This window comes from Orcinus orca, chromosome 3, assembly GCF_937001465.1.
Source record: "Orcinus orca chromosome 3, mOrcOrc1.1, whole genome shotgun sequence".
NCBI classification, from domain to species: domain Eukaryota; kingdom Metazoa; phylum Chordata; class Mammalia; order Artiodactyla; family Delphinidae; genus Orcinus; species Orcinus orca.
In genome coordinates this window covers 129,886,443-129,903,086 of record NC_064561.1, presented here as the reverse complement: position 1 = coordinate 129,903,086, position 16,644 = coordinate 129,886,443, and the positions used below count along the sequence as shown (strand labels likewise).

The 16,644-nt window shown below is 35.6% G+C and overlaps 1 protein-coding gene across 6 annotated transcripts in view; it reads left to right on the top strand.

Annotated features, from left to right (window-relative positions):
• The window catches only part of RAD17 (RAD17 checkpoint clamp loader component), a 31,701-nt gene that overhangs the window by 10,434 nt on the left and 4,623 nt on the right, over positions 1–16,644 (top strand). For 3 of the 6 annotated variants that reach the window (XM_004270779.3, XM_033429948.2, XM_033429950.2), the window contains 9 exons: positions 94–146; positions 235–360; positions 454–523; positions 5,797–5,908; positions 7,911–8,096; positions 8,397–8,482; positions 8,591–8,737; positions 10,438–10,587; positions 12,527–12,647. In XM_004270779.3, the coding sequence (XP_004270827.1) occupies positions 94–146; positions 235–360; positions 454–523; positions 5,797–5,908; positions 7,911–8,096; positions 8,397–8,482; positions 8,591–8,737; positions 10,438–10,587; positions 12,527–12,647 (1,051 nt within the window). The remainder of the gene's footprint in view (positions 1–93; positions 147–234; positions 361–453; positions 524–5,796; positions 5,909–7,910; positions 8,097–8,396; positions 8,483–8,590; positions 8,738–10,437; positions 10,588–12,526; positions 12,648–16,644) is intronic. The other 3 variants (XM_033429949.2, XM_033429951.2, XM_033429947.2) reach the window with 2 other exon arrangements.

Here is a 16,644-nt window from a genome sequence, read left to right as displayed (position 1 = left end):
GATAACATTTCTCCTGTTTTGGTAAATATAAATCTGAAAATAAATTTACATGGGAATAAAACTGAGCTAATGTTTCTCCTTTGTTTTTGGTAGGATTTACCTAACCAGTTTTATCGAGATTCTCATACATTACATGAAGTTCTGAGGTGAGTTTCAGTGAACTTTTTTAAAACTCCAGATTAAATGGCAGGTGGTTTAAATTTCAACCTTGCTTGCTGTCTTTTGTTATTTTAGGAAGTACGTGCAGATTGGTCGATGTCCTCTAATATTTATAATCTCTGACAGTCTCAGTGGAGGTAATAATCAAAGGTTACTGTTTCCCAAAGAAATTCAGGAAGAGTGTGCTATATCAAATATTAGGTAAGAATGAAATTTCTGCTTAAAATTTCATATACATACTGTATTTTTAAATTAATCACATAACCACTATCTTTCTTTGTAAAACTTTCACAGTTTCAACCCTGTGGCACCAACAATTATGATGAAGTTTCTTAATCGAATAGTGACAAAAGAAGCTAATAAGGTAAGTCTTTTAAGAACTGATTAATTTGAATCTTACATTGTAATTATAGAAAGCCAAACTTAAGTAGTATTATATAAACTTGAGGAGTTAGAGACACAAACTATTTCAGTTTTTAAAATTAAAAAATTTTAATTACACTCATAAAGCACGTCATTTTAGAAAATGTAGGAAATACTAATTTTAAAAATCCTTAACCTTTTTCTACTTTTAAACTTAGTTTTCTTTTTCACATTGAGGTAAATTTCCCTTTGCTTGGCTTAGTGTTTTAAATTGTATCTGTTATCAAGAAGCTGTTTTCTGGCATCTACATCCATTAGTCAGCAACAGTCCAACTCTACTTTTGTCTTGTCACTTTTTAAAGATTTAATATATTTTTTATTTTGATAAAAAAATATCATAAAATTTAACATCTTAACCATTTTATTCCAGCTTTATTGAGATATAACTGACATATAACATCATGTAAGTTTAAGTAAGTTTAAACTTAAGTAGGTTTATGACGCATTGATTTGATAAACTTATGTAATGAAAAATGATTACCACCATAGGTTATCTAACACCTCCATCATGTCATGTAATTACCATTTCTTTTTTGTGGTGAGAACATTTAAGATTTTTTTCTCTTAGCAACTTTCAAATATGTAATACAGTATTATTAGCTGTATTATGTATTAGAAATATCTTAACCATTTTTAACCATCCAGTTCAATAGTGTTAAGTATACTAACATTGTTCTGAAATAGCTGTTAGTTTTTTTTTTTCTTCTTTTTTTTAATTTGGTTGCGCAGGGTCTTAGTTACGGCAGGCAGGCTCCTTAGTTGTGGCATGTGAACTCTTAGTTGCGGCATGCATGTGGAATCTAGTTCCCTGACCAAGGATTGAACCCAGGCCCCCTGCATTGGGAGCACAGGGTCTTATCCACTATGCCATCAGCAAAGTCCCTGAAATAGCTGTTACTTTTTCCCCCATAAATTTTATTTATTTATTTATTTATTTATTTATTTATTTATTTATTTATTTGGCTGCTTTGGGTCTTCGTTGCTGCATGGAGGCTTTCTCTAATTGCGGCCAGCAGGGGTTACTCTTCGTTGCGGTGCATGGACCTCTCGTTGCGGTGGCCTCTCCTGTTGCAGAGCACGGGCTCTAGGCGCGCGGGCTTCAATAGTTGTGGCACGCGGGCTCAGTAGTTGTGGCTTGCGGGCTCTAGAGCACGGGCTCAGTAGTTGTGGTGCATGGGCTTAGTTGTTCCGCGGCATGTGGGATCTTCCCAGACCAGGGCTTGCACCTGTGTCCCCTGCATTGGCAGACAGATTCTTAACCACTGCGCCACAGGGAAGTCCCATAGCTGTTACTTTTAACGCATCATTTTTTTCTATCTCTTTTCTATCTTTCAAATCAAGATGATGTTAAAATAAATTGATGAAACTTCTACTCCAAGTAGCATGGTTCTACTGCTATAAATCAACTGGATCTTACATCATAATATATTTGGAATGCTGGATCGCAGGAACTGAGGGAAGTCTCCAAGGGAGAGGTTATTTTTGAGGATTAAACAGAATAATGTATGCATGTAGAGCACCTAGCTGAATAAGTACAAGTATTAATAGTGAAATATTAGAAACACCCTGAGTCCAGGAATAGAGGGAGCAGTTACTGTGGTGAACTATTATGTCATTAATTAGCGTTTTGAAAATATTCAGTGACATGGGGAAATACAATTTAATGTCAAGTTAAAAATAACAAGATGTGAAGTTATATGATAATTCTAACAATAGAAATGATGTTTCCAGCCCTTGATATATCTGTCAAGCCCTATGCAAAGTAATTTTACATACCTGATCTTATTAAACCCTCACCACAACCATATAGAATTATCCCCATTTTATAGGTAAGGAAGCTGAACTTTGGAGGGAAATAACTCGAATAATATTCCATGACTATTAAGTATCAGATGAGTTTAAGTTTTGTTCTGACTCCAATTCACTGTGCTAGAACAAAACATACAGTTGTCAATGACAACACAATGCACATATATACATAAACCTATACATACTAAAAGAAATACATAAAAATGCTGGGTGTTATTCTGGATGGTAGGATGACTTGTGATTTTTTTATTGTCTTTTTGAAAAAAAATCTCTGTTTTCTACTATAAGCATGATAATTATAAACTATATTTAAATATTTATTAAACATTGAAGAAATAAAAATAGTCAGCATCATACTACTGTATCACATTACTCACAACTTCTTTTTAGCTTAAGTCATTAAATTGCAAATGGCATTTACTCTAGCAAGTTAGTAAAAGGAGATACCATAACTTCTTTGTCATGTGGTTAATGTGCTTTACCTTAAATAGTTGACCAGCAAGAATTTTAGAACTAGTATACTTTTGATATCATCATTGATATGTTACATAAAAGGAGCAGCAACAAGCACAATATTTACATGTAAATATAAATCAAAAAGAAAATCAAATATTATGATACTGTCTGGAGTCTCCAAGGATGATAATGATAGTATAAGAAGATTTAAAGGAGAGTTTAATCTCTGGTATTCTGTAGCTTAGTTAATTATATTAGGGAAGAGTGTTGACGTCTTAAGTGAATGAGTTATAATAAGAAAGAGTGTTGAATATCTTAAGTGTTTTTCTTTAAGTCTAAATGTTTCTCTGTATTCATAGGAAGAAAGATCTTTAGTCTTTTCTGATATCATTAGGTATGTAAAGTGTGGAAGGAACTGCTGATCATACATCTTAGCCATATTTGCCATGTTCACAGTAATTAACATCCATAGTATTTTCTTCAGCTGCCAAGGATTATGATTTCAAATTATATTTCCTTACTGGCAAGTAATCCATATCTAGAATTTTTCAAAAACAAGTACTCCTCTCAAAACAATTTTTAAGGTAAACGTATTCCCAATAAAAATAAAGTTAATCTGGAAGAGAAGGCATGAGCAAGAAAATTTTGTAAAAGAGTGATGAAGAGAGACTTGCTGTCTAGGTATTGGAACATAATATGATGAAACTCTAGGAAGTACAGCAGTGTGGTATTAGCACAGTAATAGACAAATGGAAGAATAAAATGAGAAGACAGCACAGAAATAGATCAGTATGTGTAAATGGGAATTTTTTATATAATGGAAATGGCATTTTACATCACTGGGGAAGGAGAGTAGATTATTATGGCTAACAACTGGTGTTGGAACAATTGGATATTCATATAGGAAAACATAAGGTTGCCTCTTTAGTTCATACTATGCACAAAAATAATTTAAACCTTGATTAAAGATTTAAATACAAAAATTAGAAGAGTATTAGGAAAAAATACTTTGGGTTGGGGGAAAGTCTTCTAAGCAAGAAACAAAACCTAAAAGCCATGGATTTACTTCAAAAAAAATGGAAAACTTAGTAAATGACAGAAGGCATGGTAAAGATAAAAGACGAGCATGAGAATGAAAGAAAATATTTGCAGTTTTTTAACAGAAAGGCACTAATACCTGAATATATATTTTTATTTTTTATTCATTTTACTTTTGGCTGTGTTGGGTCTTCATTGCCATGTGCGGACTTTCTCTACTTGCGGCAAGTGGGAGCTACTGTTCATTGCGGTGCGTGGACTTATTGCAGTGGCTTCTCTTGTTGCGGAGCACAGGCTCTAGAGCACAGGCTTCAGTAGTTGTGGCTTGCAGGCTCTAGAGCTCAGGCTCAGTAGCTGCGGCGCACGGGCTTAGCTGTTCCGCAGCATGTGGGATCTTCCCAGACCAGGGCTCGCACCTGTGTCCCTGCACTGGCAGACGGATTCTTAACTAATGCGCCACCAGGGAAGCCCCACTGATACCTGAATACATAAAAATATGCCTACAAGAAAAAAAAGGCTAAGAACAGAAGCCAGTACACAAAGAAATACAAATGGATAGTAAACATGAGAGGTGTTCAGCCCTACATAGTAATCAGAGAAATTCATATTTAAACCAGGTAACATTTTTCACATATCAGAGCACAAAAAATTTAAGATTTATATACAGGGTTGCCAAAGATATGGAAAAATGAACACTCTCACTTACCATTGCTAGGAAAAATAAAACTGGTAAATGTTACAGACACTTTGAAGGGCCCTCTGCTTCTACAGAAATGTTCATGCATGTTGGCAAAGGTATACAGTTGACCCTTGAGCAACATGGGTTTGAGCTGCATGGGCCACATATATGTGCATTTCTTTCAGTAGTGAATACTGCAGTACTACCTGATCCATGATTGGTTGAATCCGAGGATGCAGAACCACGGCTACAGAGGGAAAACTATAAGTTACACTTGGATTTTTGACTGTGAGGGGAGGGCTGATGTCCCTAACCCCACATTATTCAAGGGTCAGCTGTATATATAGTATATATATAGGTCTGGAATAGTAAAAAAGTGGAAACAATGTAAATGTCCCTTCATTGGGGGAAATACTAGTTAAATTACTGTCTACCCATAACATTTTTTAAAAAATTATATAGACTTAAAGGTACTAACATAGAAAGATCACAAAGAATGGTATTAATTCATAGAATAATACATATGATATGATCCCACTTATATTTAAAAAACTAACTCTGAATATACTTACAGATACTATATTTACTTACAGATACGTGTGCACAAAAAGTGGTCTGGAAAGGCTCCTCCTAAAATGTTAACACATGTTAGAAAGTTGGGATCTGTAGAGCAAAAGGATAACTTTCATAAAGAACTTTTGAAACAGCTTTAGTTAATAAAGTTAAAAATATATTGAAGATCATAGCACAGTACTGTTTTTCTGTCAAGAGCTGAAATGGGATCATCTATGAACAATCACATGAATTCAGCTTAAGTTATGTTGTCAGTAAACTATTAGGAGTTTCTGAGGGGGAAGAGAGGATAAGTTTTTCTTGTCTTATACTTGATCTACCAAGGGTGTGATAGGTGATATATCGTATTTATGCATATGTGTGTGAGTGTGTGTGTTTATCTATATTTGTATATATGTATGTATATAGTAAAAGAGAGAGAACTTCAAAATATAACCTAGTCCAAGTAAAATGATATTTTATAACCTTGAAATTTTACCTTAAACTGTGATGTCATTGACACTTGTACCTTCATAAGCAGACTGTCGTTTAACATGTAGGCTTTTTAGCATTCAAATTGGAAAGATTCTATTATACTTCCATTAAGTTTAGAAAATAGGTGGTTTTGTTTGTTTTTTGCTTAGAAAATAGCTTTTTTAATTTTAATTTTTTCATTTTAGGATGGAGGAAAGATTGTTGTCCCTGATAAAACTTCTCTAGAATTGCTCTGTCAAGGATGTTCTGGTGATATCAGAAGTGCAATAAACAGCCTCCAGTTTTCTTCTTCAACAGGTAACTGGAAAATATACACTCTTATGGTGTTATATAGGTGACTAACTTCTTCTTAATTGTTCATGAAATGAAATTAAACTAAACATTTTAACTTAAAATTGGTATATACCTATCTCCACTTACGATTTTTTTATTGAGACAGTGTAATAAAATTATGTATGTACACATGCATACACACACCACTATGAATGTGTCACCATATATATTTATATATCTGAGACAAAAGCTGATTTATTTACGTGGTTTGCCACTTTACCTTTCAAAGTTAATTTGGAATGAGACTTCCTGAGAGAAAATCCTGGCTCTGCCACTTTTCAGTGACTGAATCTTGCAAGTTACTTAATCTTTCCATGCCTTTATTTTTTCACCTTTTATATGAGAACCTGTCTGATTGAGATGTGTGAAGAGTGAGGTAATCCTTGTAGAGTGTTTATTCCAGTGCTTGACACACATTCAGTGCTCAAATGGCCAGCTGTTAATGAATTTAATAATAGTTCATATATGATATGTTTAACAAATGCATTTCTACTTGTTAATATATAAAAGGGGTCCCTAGTCATGTTATAGTAAAGAGCCCCACTAATAGCAATGAGTTGATTTTTGCTCTTAATGATCATAGTTTACTGCATACAGTTTTCATCAGAAAACATTTAACAAGTGACCTACATGATGCTTAACATTGAGGAATTGACCTTAAAAAATTAAAAGCTCTTTGGAGCTCTCAAAATCCACGTGAAATCCTAGTTTCTACCCACAAGTGTAACCTGTTCATTTAGTTACATCTTTGTTTTTCAAAATAACTCTACAGAAATAGACATCTTAACACAACTGAAACCAGAATTCTGCTTCTTGCTGTAGAAACATAAATGTAAATTGTGCTTAGGTTCACTACTAGAATTAGGGATGGGTCAGTTTGGGATCCTAACTACCATTTATAACGTTATTGCTCTGAGCTTAGAAATTTCAGAGGGAAGAAAATAATAGTGGGTCAGGAACTGTATTAGCAATTATATTTTTTTTCATTTAATTCTCAGACCAGCCTAATGAGATAGACAATAGTAGGATTCAAACCTAGATCCTATGTTTTTCTAATACTCCAGGCTGGTTTTCTGAAGTCATGCATTCTGAGTTGTTTTTGTTTTGTTATAAATTTATTTATTTATTTATTTATTTCTGGTTGCATTGGGTCTTTGTTGCTGTGCACGGGCTTTCTCTAGTTGCTGCGAGCAGGGGCTACTCTTTGTTGCGGTGCGTAGGCTTCTCATTGTGGTGGCTTCTCTTGTTGCGGAGCATGGGCTCTAGGCACCCGGGCTTCAGTAGTTGTGGCACACGGGCTCAGTTCCTCCACAGCATATGAGGTCTTCCCAGACCAGGGATGGAACCCCTACATTGGCAGGCAGATTCTTAACCACTGCACCACCAGGGAGTCCCTGAGTTTTAAAAAGTAGATTTCCAAGTGAAATTTGAACACGGGCATATTCATAAATTGGAGACTGTCCAAATCAGTAAAGAAGTAATATAGCATCATTGTTAAGCATGGATTGCAGAACCCGACTGTCTGGATTCAAATCACTTACTAGCTGCTGACCTTTAGCCAGTTATTTAACCTCTTTACGTCTCATTTCTTTACTCTGTATAATAATAGTTCTCCTCTGATAGGGTTGTTATGAGGACTAAATTAGTTAGTACATACCATGCAGCAAGAATAGTACCTTGCCATTAACACCATGAGAAACCAAGGTGATATGACTATGTTAGAGTATGTCATTGTGTATGTGAAAATTTGAAATCTGTGTCATGACGTACTTTTAGATGACATTTTAGTTCGTTTTAATAGTTTAGTAACTGAAAGAGGACTCTGACTCTGTATACTTCATAATTATTTATTAGAAAAACATTTAAATTAAAATACCTAGTGTAACTATATCTGAAATGTTCTCAGTTTTAATTTTTATATTTTAATTTTATTTTAAACATTGTTTCTTGGGTGTATATTATTTAGGAAAGAACAATTTATGGCCAAGGAAAAAACGAACGTCTTCATTAAAATCAGATGCTGTGCTGTCAAAATCAAAAGGAAGACAAAAACCTGATAGGATATTTGAAAATCAAGAGGTCCAAGCTATTGGTGGCAAAGATGTTTCTCTTTTTCTCTTCAGAGCTTTGGGGAAAATACTATATTGTAAACGTAAGAAAACCTTATACATTTAAAAAAAATCTGTTATTATCTTATAATTGAAATAAAATACATTTTTTTAAATGTCATATATTTGGTTCAGTTACAAGAAAGAGCTAGGACTAGGTCAGATACTCTTTGGCAGGGCCTAAGAAAGACATAGCAGAAAAATATATTTAGATAGAGTATTTTTGGATTATGAGTGGGATTAAACATTAAAACCAACTGTTGAAAAATCTTCAAATGAGAGGTGCTATATAATTACATAAAGGTGGTGTTATTTTTAATAACTCCAGACATTTTTTTTAATAGGAGCATCTGTAACAGAATTAGGCTCACCTCGATTGCCTTCTCATTTATCAGAGTATGAGCGGGATACATTGCTTGTTCAACCTGAGGTAACACTTAGTACTATTTACAGGCTGTATACTATTAATATTAAATATGTGTCCATATAAATATGACCACTGAATTTTTACCAAAATTATATATACTTCTTTTTATAGGAAGTAGTAGAAATGTCACACATGCCAGGAGAATTATTTAATTTATATCTTCATCAGAACTACATAGATTTCTTCACAGAAGTGGATGATCTTGTGAGAGCCAGTGAATTTCTGAGTTTTGCAGATATCCTCAGTGGTGACTGGAATGTAAGACCATTTGACTTAAATGTTTTTGTTTATGACTATTTCCTCAGAATTGAGAAAGAAAGTTTACTTTTATTCATACTGATATGACTTTTTTTTTTTTTTTTTTTTTTTTTGCGGTACGCGGGCCTCTCACTGTTGTGGCCTCTCCCATTGCGGAGCACAGGCTCCGGACGCGCAGGCTCAGCGGCCATGGCTCACGGGCCCAGCCGCTCCACGGCATGTGGGATCTTCCAGGACTGGGGCACGAACCCGTGTCCCCTGCATCGGCAGGTGGACTCTCAACCACTGCGCCACCAGGGAAGCCCGATTTGACATTATTTTAAGTAACTTCTTAATAACTATGACAAAATTAATTCATCCAACCCAGTGAAACTTCAGCAGTGAATCTGATTTTTCTATGATAACATACACTAATTTTTTCTAAAGTTATTTTCTGATTATAAAACTAATACATAGTCGGAAAACTTGACAACCATTGAAAAGTAGACAGAAGGAAAGGAACTGTGCCTCTATCTTTTCTTCTTCTTCTTTTTTTTGGCCACGCTGCGTGGCATGTGCTCTTAGTTCCCTGACCAGGGATCAAACCCATGCTCCTTCCAGTGGAAGCGTGGAATCTTAATTACTGAACCTCCAGGGAAGTCCCCTGTGTTTCTTGCTATACTTTCTGATGGTTTTTAAATTTATTTATTTGCACATTTGAAATTATTCACTATAAAGTTTGTATTTTTTCTTAACAGTTTAACTCTGCTCTGACTGGTATAGTAGTTACTAGACACTTGGAGCTATTTAAATTAAATTAAAAATTCAGGGATTTCCCTGGTGGTCCAGTGGGTAAGACTCTGTGCTCCCAATACAGGGGGCCCCAGGTTCGATCCCTGGTCGGGGAACTAGATCCCACAGGCATGCCGCAACTAAGAAGCCCACATGCATGCCGCAACTAAGAAGCCTGCATGCTGCAACTAAAGATCCCACATGCCACAGCTAAAATGCAGCACAGCCAAAACAAAAATTAAAAAAAAAAATTCAGTTCCCTGGTCACACTAGCCATATTTCCATCATTTAAACAGTTATGATACAGTTTCTGTTATATATTTAGAGTTTCATTATTCAGCAGTTGCATTTGCTTAATTTTTTTATATTGCTTCTTTTTTATTTTGAAATTTTCCAACCTGTTGACAAATAGAAAGAATACACAATGAATACCTGAATACCTTTAGCTTTTGTTCACCAGTTTTTCACATTTTTCCACATTTGCTTAATTTGTATTGACACACTTGTTTTGGCTAAATAATTGGAAAGTAATTGTAGCATCACAACATTTAACACTTAAGCATGCATAAGGACATTGCTCTATTACAACCACAATAGCATTATCATACCTAAGAAAATAAACATAAATTCCATAATATACTGTCCTTATTCCTGTTTCCCCAGTTATCTCAAAAATGTATTTAAAGTTATTTCCACCACCTCCATCCAACATCCGGTTAATATTCACTCATAGCGTTTGATTATTATGTCGCAGTTGAATTTTCTTCAAAATTTTGTAGCACTATTATTTTTAGGGCGTGGTGAGGTTGAAAAACATGAACATACAGTAACTAAATATGATTAGCCTTTTTTTGGGGTCAGTAGTACCAATAAGTACTGTTTTATAAGTCTCTTATTTTCTTTATTTCACATCTTGTCTCCTTTTCTAGACGCGCTCTTTACTCAGGGAATATAGTACATCTATAGCTACGAGAGGTGTGATACATTCCAACAAAGCCCGAGGATTTGCTCATTGCCAAGGAGGAGGATCAAGTTTTCGACCCTTGCATAAACCCCAATGGTTTCTAATAAATAAAAAGGTAAAAAAAAGAATTGTACATTTTCAAAGAGTGAACTATTTATGGTATGTGAATTATATCTCAGTAAAGTTGGTTTTTTCTTTTAATTGAAAAAGAAAAATGGTCTTTCATTCTTAATGAGAAATAGTTGCTAAGGCCCACAGTTTTCTTAGAGCTATGATAAAACATAAAAAGGACAGTCGTCTTAAATGCTTAGTCATTTTTTTAAGGAAAAAGCGCTCAAAAATTGAAAGCATATACCTATTTTATTGGAATCAAAGTATACAGGCCTACCTCGTTTTATAGTACTTTACTTTATTAAAGCGTTTCACAGGTAATGCGTTTTTTACAAATTGAAGGTTTGTGTTAATCCTGCATCAAGCAAGTCTATCAGCACCGTTTTTCCAACAGCATTTGCTCACCTCGTGTCTCTGTGTCACATTTTGATAATTCTAGCAATATTTCAAACCCTCTACCAGCAAAAGAGTATGACTGGATGACGGCTCAGGTGATGGTTAGCATTTTTTAGCAATGAAGTATTTTTTAATTAAAGTATGTACATTGTTTTTTAGACATAATGCTATTGCACACTTAGGAGACTATAGTCTAGTGTGAGCATAACTTTTTTTTTTTTGGCCACGCCGAATGGCATGCAGGATCTTAGTTCCCTGACCAGGGATTGAACCTGTGCCCCCCTGCAGTGGGAGCGCAGTCTTAACCACTGGACCACCAGGGAAGTCCCAAGCATAACTTTTATATGCACTGGGAAACCACAAAATTTGTGTGACTTGCTTTATTGTGATACTCACTTTATTGCAGTGGTCTGGAACTTGAACCCACAATATCCCTGAGGTATGCCTATAGTTGTAATTATATTTTCGTTTCAGTTGAAAATAAATCCTGGCTTTACCTCTAACCATCTGCACAAGTTATTTCACTTAATATGCCATTATTTTCCACAGCTATAAATATGGAGGATTGAGTTATTTAGAGGTCAAAAACAGGTGGCTCACAAGTTGAATACAACCTACACACAGATTTTTTTAAATGAATTGCCAATCTTTGAAAACTAGTATAATAGTTAAAACTCAGATAAAGATTTCTGGCTTCAGAATTTCTGCAATCTCCTGAAAAAAAAAATTGGAAGTAAGGCAACACTGGTCCATATATTACATGGCAGTAGTCTACTCAAGCCAAGTATAATCTGCCCCTTGGTGATGGGAGTGGTCAGTACCACCTCCCCAAGCTGTTCCACTGCACTGATTTCTATTAACTGCCTGACTCCTATAGCATCTGAATTTGTGACCCCTGGACTAGGTCATCTCTAAGATGTCTTCCAGTTTTAAATTCATATGGCTACATATGAACCTATCATTCATTACCTAAGAAAATTTTCAGTGGATTTCTTGGAGAATTTCATTACTTTTAAGCAATTTATGTCCCTTATTGACTTGCTTTGCGCTTTATAGCATGTATATTAATTTCGCATTTGTTACATATAAATGATCTAAGACTGTGAGCACCTGAAAGGCAGAGATCATACTTCTCTTATCATCACTGTAACATAGTGCCTTCTCTTAACTGAAGAAAATACCTTCTTTCATTGAGAAACAATATCCTCACATAATTTGTGATATGTGTATGCTCATAAACAGAAGTCCTTTGATTTTTAAGTTTGTTTTTCTTCTACCTTAAGTCTTGTTCTTATTGCTGTTATATCAAGTGAAAAATAGTTGTGTAGATAAAATGCTTTGTTAGATAATGCTAGGACAGTTATAAAGGACTAATCAAGCTGCCCAGCGTGGCCAAAAAAAAAAAAGGGACTGATCAGGTAAACTCTTAGAGTATATTTGTAGCATATAAACCCACATACTTTGTGATATAATAAACTTAGTCTAGGGACAAATATCCATATTTAAATTTTTATTTTTCATTTCACCATGTTTTTCCTTCTCTGCAGTATCGGGAAAATTGCCTGGCAGCAAAAGCACTTTTTTCTGACTTCTGCTTACCAGCTTTATGCCTCCAAACTCAGCTGTTGCCATACCTTGCTTTGCTAACCATTCCAATGAGAAATCAAGGTAATAATATGGGTTTTCCTTATCCCCAAGAAGTAGTGTTTTATAACATTATGTTTTTGTGGATCAACTTATTCCTATGTACCAGTGACAGTAAGTTTCTTTCCCCTTTATTTTTTGAATCAGAATTAATACATGCTTTTTGATTAAAAAAGAAAGAAATTAAATAATAAAGAAGTACCTAAAGTAAAAATTGAAAGTCCCCTATAACCACGCGTAATTCCTTTTGACAGATTGGTGTAAATTCTTCTAGACTTTTTCCTGTGCGTATACAAATGTTAGATGTAAACTTTAATTTTTTTTGTCACTTATCATGCATAGTGCTCCATATTTTATAATTAGGGCAAAGGAGCTCTAGAGGCTGGGAAGTCCAAAATCAAGGTGCCAGCAGATCCAGTGTCTGGTGATGGCCTGCTTCCTAGTTTGCAGATGGCCATCTTCTCATTGTATTCTCACATGGTAAAGAGCAGAGTAAAAGAGAGCTCTCTCTGGGTTCTCTTATATAAAGGCACTAATCCCATTCATGAGGGCTCTACCCTCATGACCTAAGCACCTCCCAAGGCTCCATCTCCTAATAACATCACTTCAGGGGTTAGGATTTCAAAATATGAATTTGGGGTGACAGAAGCATTTAGTCTATAACAGCAGCAATGCAAAAGTATATTCAAATCTAACTCATATTTTTTCAAAATTTATAATTTTATTCAACCTTATTGATAGGTATTTTGGTTGATTTCAATATTACAAGCAGTATCTATTAATAGTATATTTACATTGTCTTTCCAAGTTTTGAAATTATAAATAATGCTAAAAAAAATTAGTATGTCTTTGGCGATACACACTTGCCCAGTTTATGTCTACTGAGGTTTGCCTTTTTTTGAACTTTACCAATTTTTTCCATCAGTTGTTTCTCTTTTTTAATGTGTGTCATAAGGGCCACATTTCATTAACAGTCCTAGGTCACATGTCTGTGGTGCTGATCTTCAAGGTAGAACAGAGAATTTGTGTAATATTGAAAGTATTACTAATCTACTACATAACTCATCAAACTTCTCAAGTGTTTTTTGAACTTTCAATTTTTTTTTTTTTAATTATTTTTGGCTGTGTTGGGTCTTCGTTGCTGCACGCGGGCTTTCTCTAGTTGCGGTGAGTGGAGGCTACTCTTCGTTGCTGTGGGCAGGCTTCTCATTGTGGTGGCTTCTCTTGTTGCGGAGCACATGCTCTAGGTGCGCGGGCTTCAGTAGTTGTGGCATGCTGGCTCAGTAGTTGTGGCTCATGGGCTTAGTTGCTCTGCGGCATGTGGGATCTTCCCAGACCAGGGCTCAAACCCATGTCCCCTGCACTGGCAGGTGGATTCTTAACCACTGCGCCACCAGGAAAGTCCAAAACTTCTCAAATTTTAAAGATAGGGTTTGCCTTATGAATTATCAGAAGAGAAGATTATAGAGTAAATGTCTGCCTTCATACAATGAGAGTCTCATCTTTTAAGAATATTGATACCTAAAGATTTAAAATATTCTGTATTTACAGGCAGAAGTGAGATGACTTTTGAGCAATGGGAATGATTAATCTGTGAGTCAGAATCCAGAGAGTTCCCTATCCTTGACTATTATTTTTAGATTATACTAGTTTTTATTTATTTATCGTTTTGGCTGTGCTGCATGGCTTGTGGGATCTTAGTTCCCCGACCAGGGATTGAACCCGGGTCCTCAGCAGTGAAAGTATGGAGTCCTAACCACTGGACCACCAGGGAAATCCCAAGTTATACTAGTTTTTAAACTTTATTTTGAAGTAATTTCAAACTTAGAAATTAGAAGAATGGTACAAAGAAGTTCTTGTATATCCTTCACCAAGATTCCTCAGTGTTTCATTTTTTACCATATTTGCCTTTTATTCTTTTTCTTTATACACACATGTACACAAATATATGTATTTTTTTCTGAACCATGTGTGAGTAAAGTGCAGACATTATGCCCATTATTCTTAAACACTTCAGCATGTACTTCCTGAAAACAAGGACATTCTCCTACATAACCACAGTATATACATCAAAATCAGGAAATTAACATTGATATATTACTGCTAATTTATAGTTTAATTATTAGACTCCATTTGTAATTTATAGACTCCATTCAAATTTTGCCAATTGTCCTAATAATGCCCTTTGTAAAATAACAACAAAAACTTGTTCTCTCTTGTCTAGAAATCCAATGCAAGATCACATGATACATTTAGTTACTTACTTGCTATCTCTTTAGTCTTCTTTGATTTAGAATAGTACTGTGGTCTTTCTTCATCCATTACATTTCTGAAGCAGATTGTTATAACATGGACTGCCCCTCAATTTGGGTTTATCTGAGGATTCCTCATGAGTGGATTTAGGATATATATTTTGTGCAGGAACACCACAGAAGTGATGCTGTGTTCTTCTCAGTGCATCACATCAGGGGAATATGATGTCTATTTAAACCATGCTGGTGAAGTTAACTTTTATTATTTGGTAAGATAACATCTCTCAGGTTCTTCAATGTAAAGTTATTAAGTGTTTTGTGGGGAGACACTTTGAGACTATATAAATATCCTATTTCTCATTAAAATTTCACCCACTAGTTATAGCATCTTTTGATAATTATTTCCTGAATCCGTCATGGTTGGCAAGTGATTTTCTAATGGCATTATTCCTTCTGTATTTGTGTTAATAAATTCTGCTGTAAGGTATTGCTTCGCCTTCTTCCCCATTTGTTTGTTTGTTTGTTTGTTTATATTTGTATAGACTCTGGAGCTTTTTCAGCTGTTGTTTCTATCATTATTTATTTTGGACTTAAATTGTCCAGATTTGGCCAGTGCAAGCTGCTTTAAGGTAACTCTGTGCCTTTACTCTTAGTGTACTTTCTTTCCGATACAAAGTGTTCCCGGATTATTTCATACTCTCCCTACATGGACTTAGAAATCTCAATGAGTCCTGGTTCCTTTTAGTAGATATGGACCCATCTCCCACTTTGCTAAATATATTTACTTGTTTACTTAATTCCTATGTCTATAACCTATCTCCTGACAATGCAGGCTGCTCCTTCAGTCCCAGCACTACTGCCACCAACTTACATTGGCACAGCCATTCACATTCTTTGTCCCACTCCTAGCTGTGCGACAATGAATCGGTTTGATTAGTAAGAGTCTCCTTGGACCAGAATCATCAGCATCACCTGGAAGCTTGAGAAAAATGCAGAATCTCAGGCCTCAACCAAGACTTACTGAATTGATCTGCAAGATCAATTAGCAAGATTCTCCAGGTGATTCTTTTTTTTTTTTTGGCGGTACGTGGGCCGCTCACTGTTGTGGCCTCTCCCGTTGTGGAGCACAGGCTCCAGATGCGCAGGCTCAGCAGCCGTGGCTCACGGACCTAGCTGCTCTGCGGCATGTGGGATCTTCCCAGACTGGGGCACGAACCCGTGTCCCCCGCATTGGCAGGCGGACTCTCAACCACTGTGCCACCAGGGAAGCCCTCCAGGTGATTCTTATGCAGGAGATGTTTGAGGAGTTTGAGAAGTATTGGTTTGGATTACTCACATTGGAATCACCTAGAGAATCATTATATCCACTAGAAAGTTCAGATTCCAGGATCACAACCCTTAAGTTTTCCATATCAAAAAGCTGTTTTTTAAAAATCCTAGTCATATTGTGTAGTGGATTTTTAAAAAGGTAAGGTAGTGTTTGATTTGCAGACTTTTGAAGGTTTATAAAATTTAGTCAAAAATAGGATGTTCTGGCTTTTTTTTTTTTGTCTTGTGGTCTGACTTTTTTTTTTTTTTAATTTATTTTTGGCTGTGTTGGGTCTTTGGTGCACACAAGCTTTCTCTAGTTGTGGTGAGCAGTGGCTACTCTTCCTTGCGGTGTGCGGGCTTCTCATTGCGGTGGCTTCTCTTGTTGTGGAACACGGGCTCTAGGCGCGCGGGCTTCAGTAGTTGTGGCATGCGGGCTCAGTAGTTGTGGCTCACGGGTT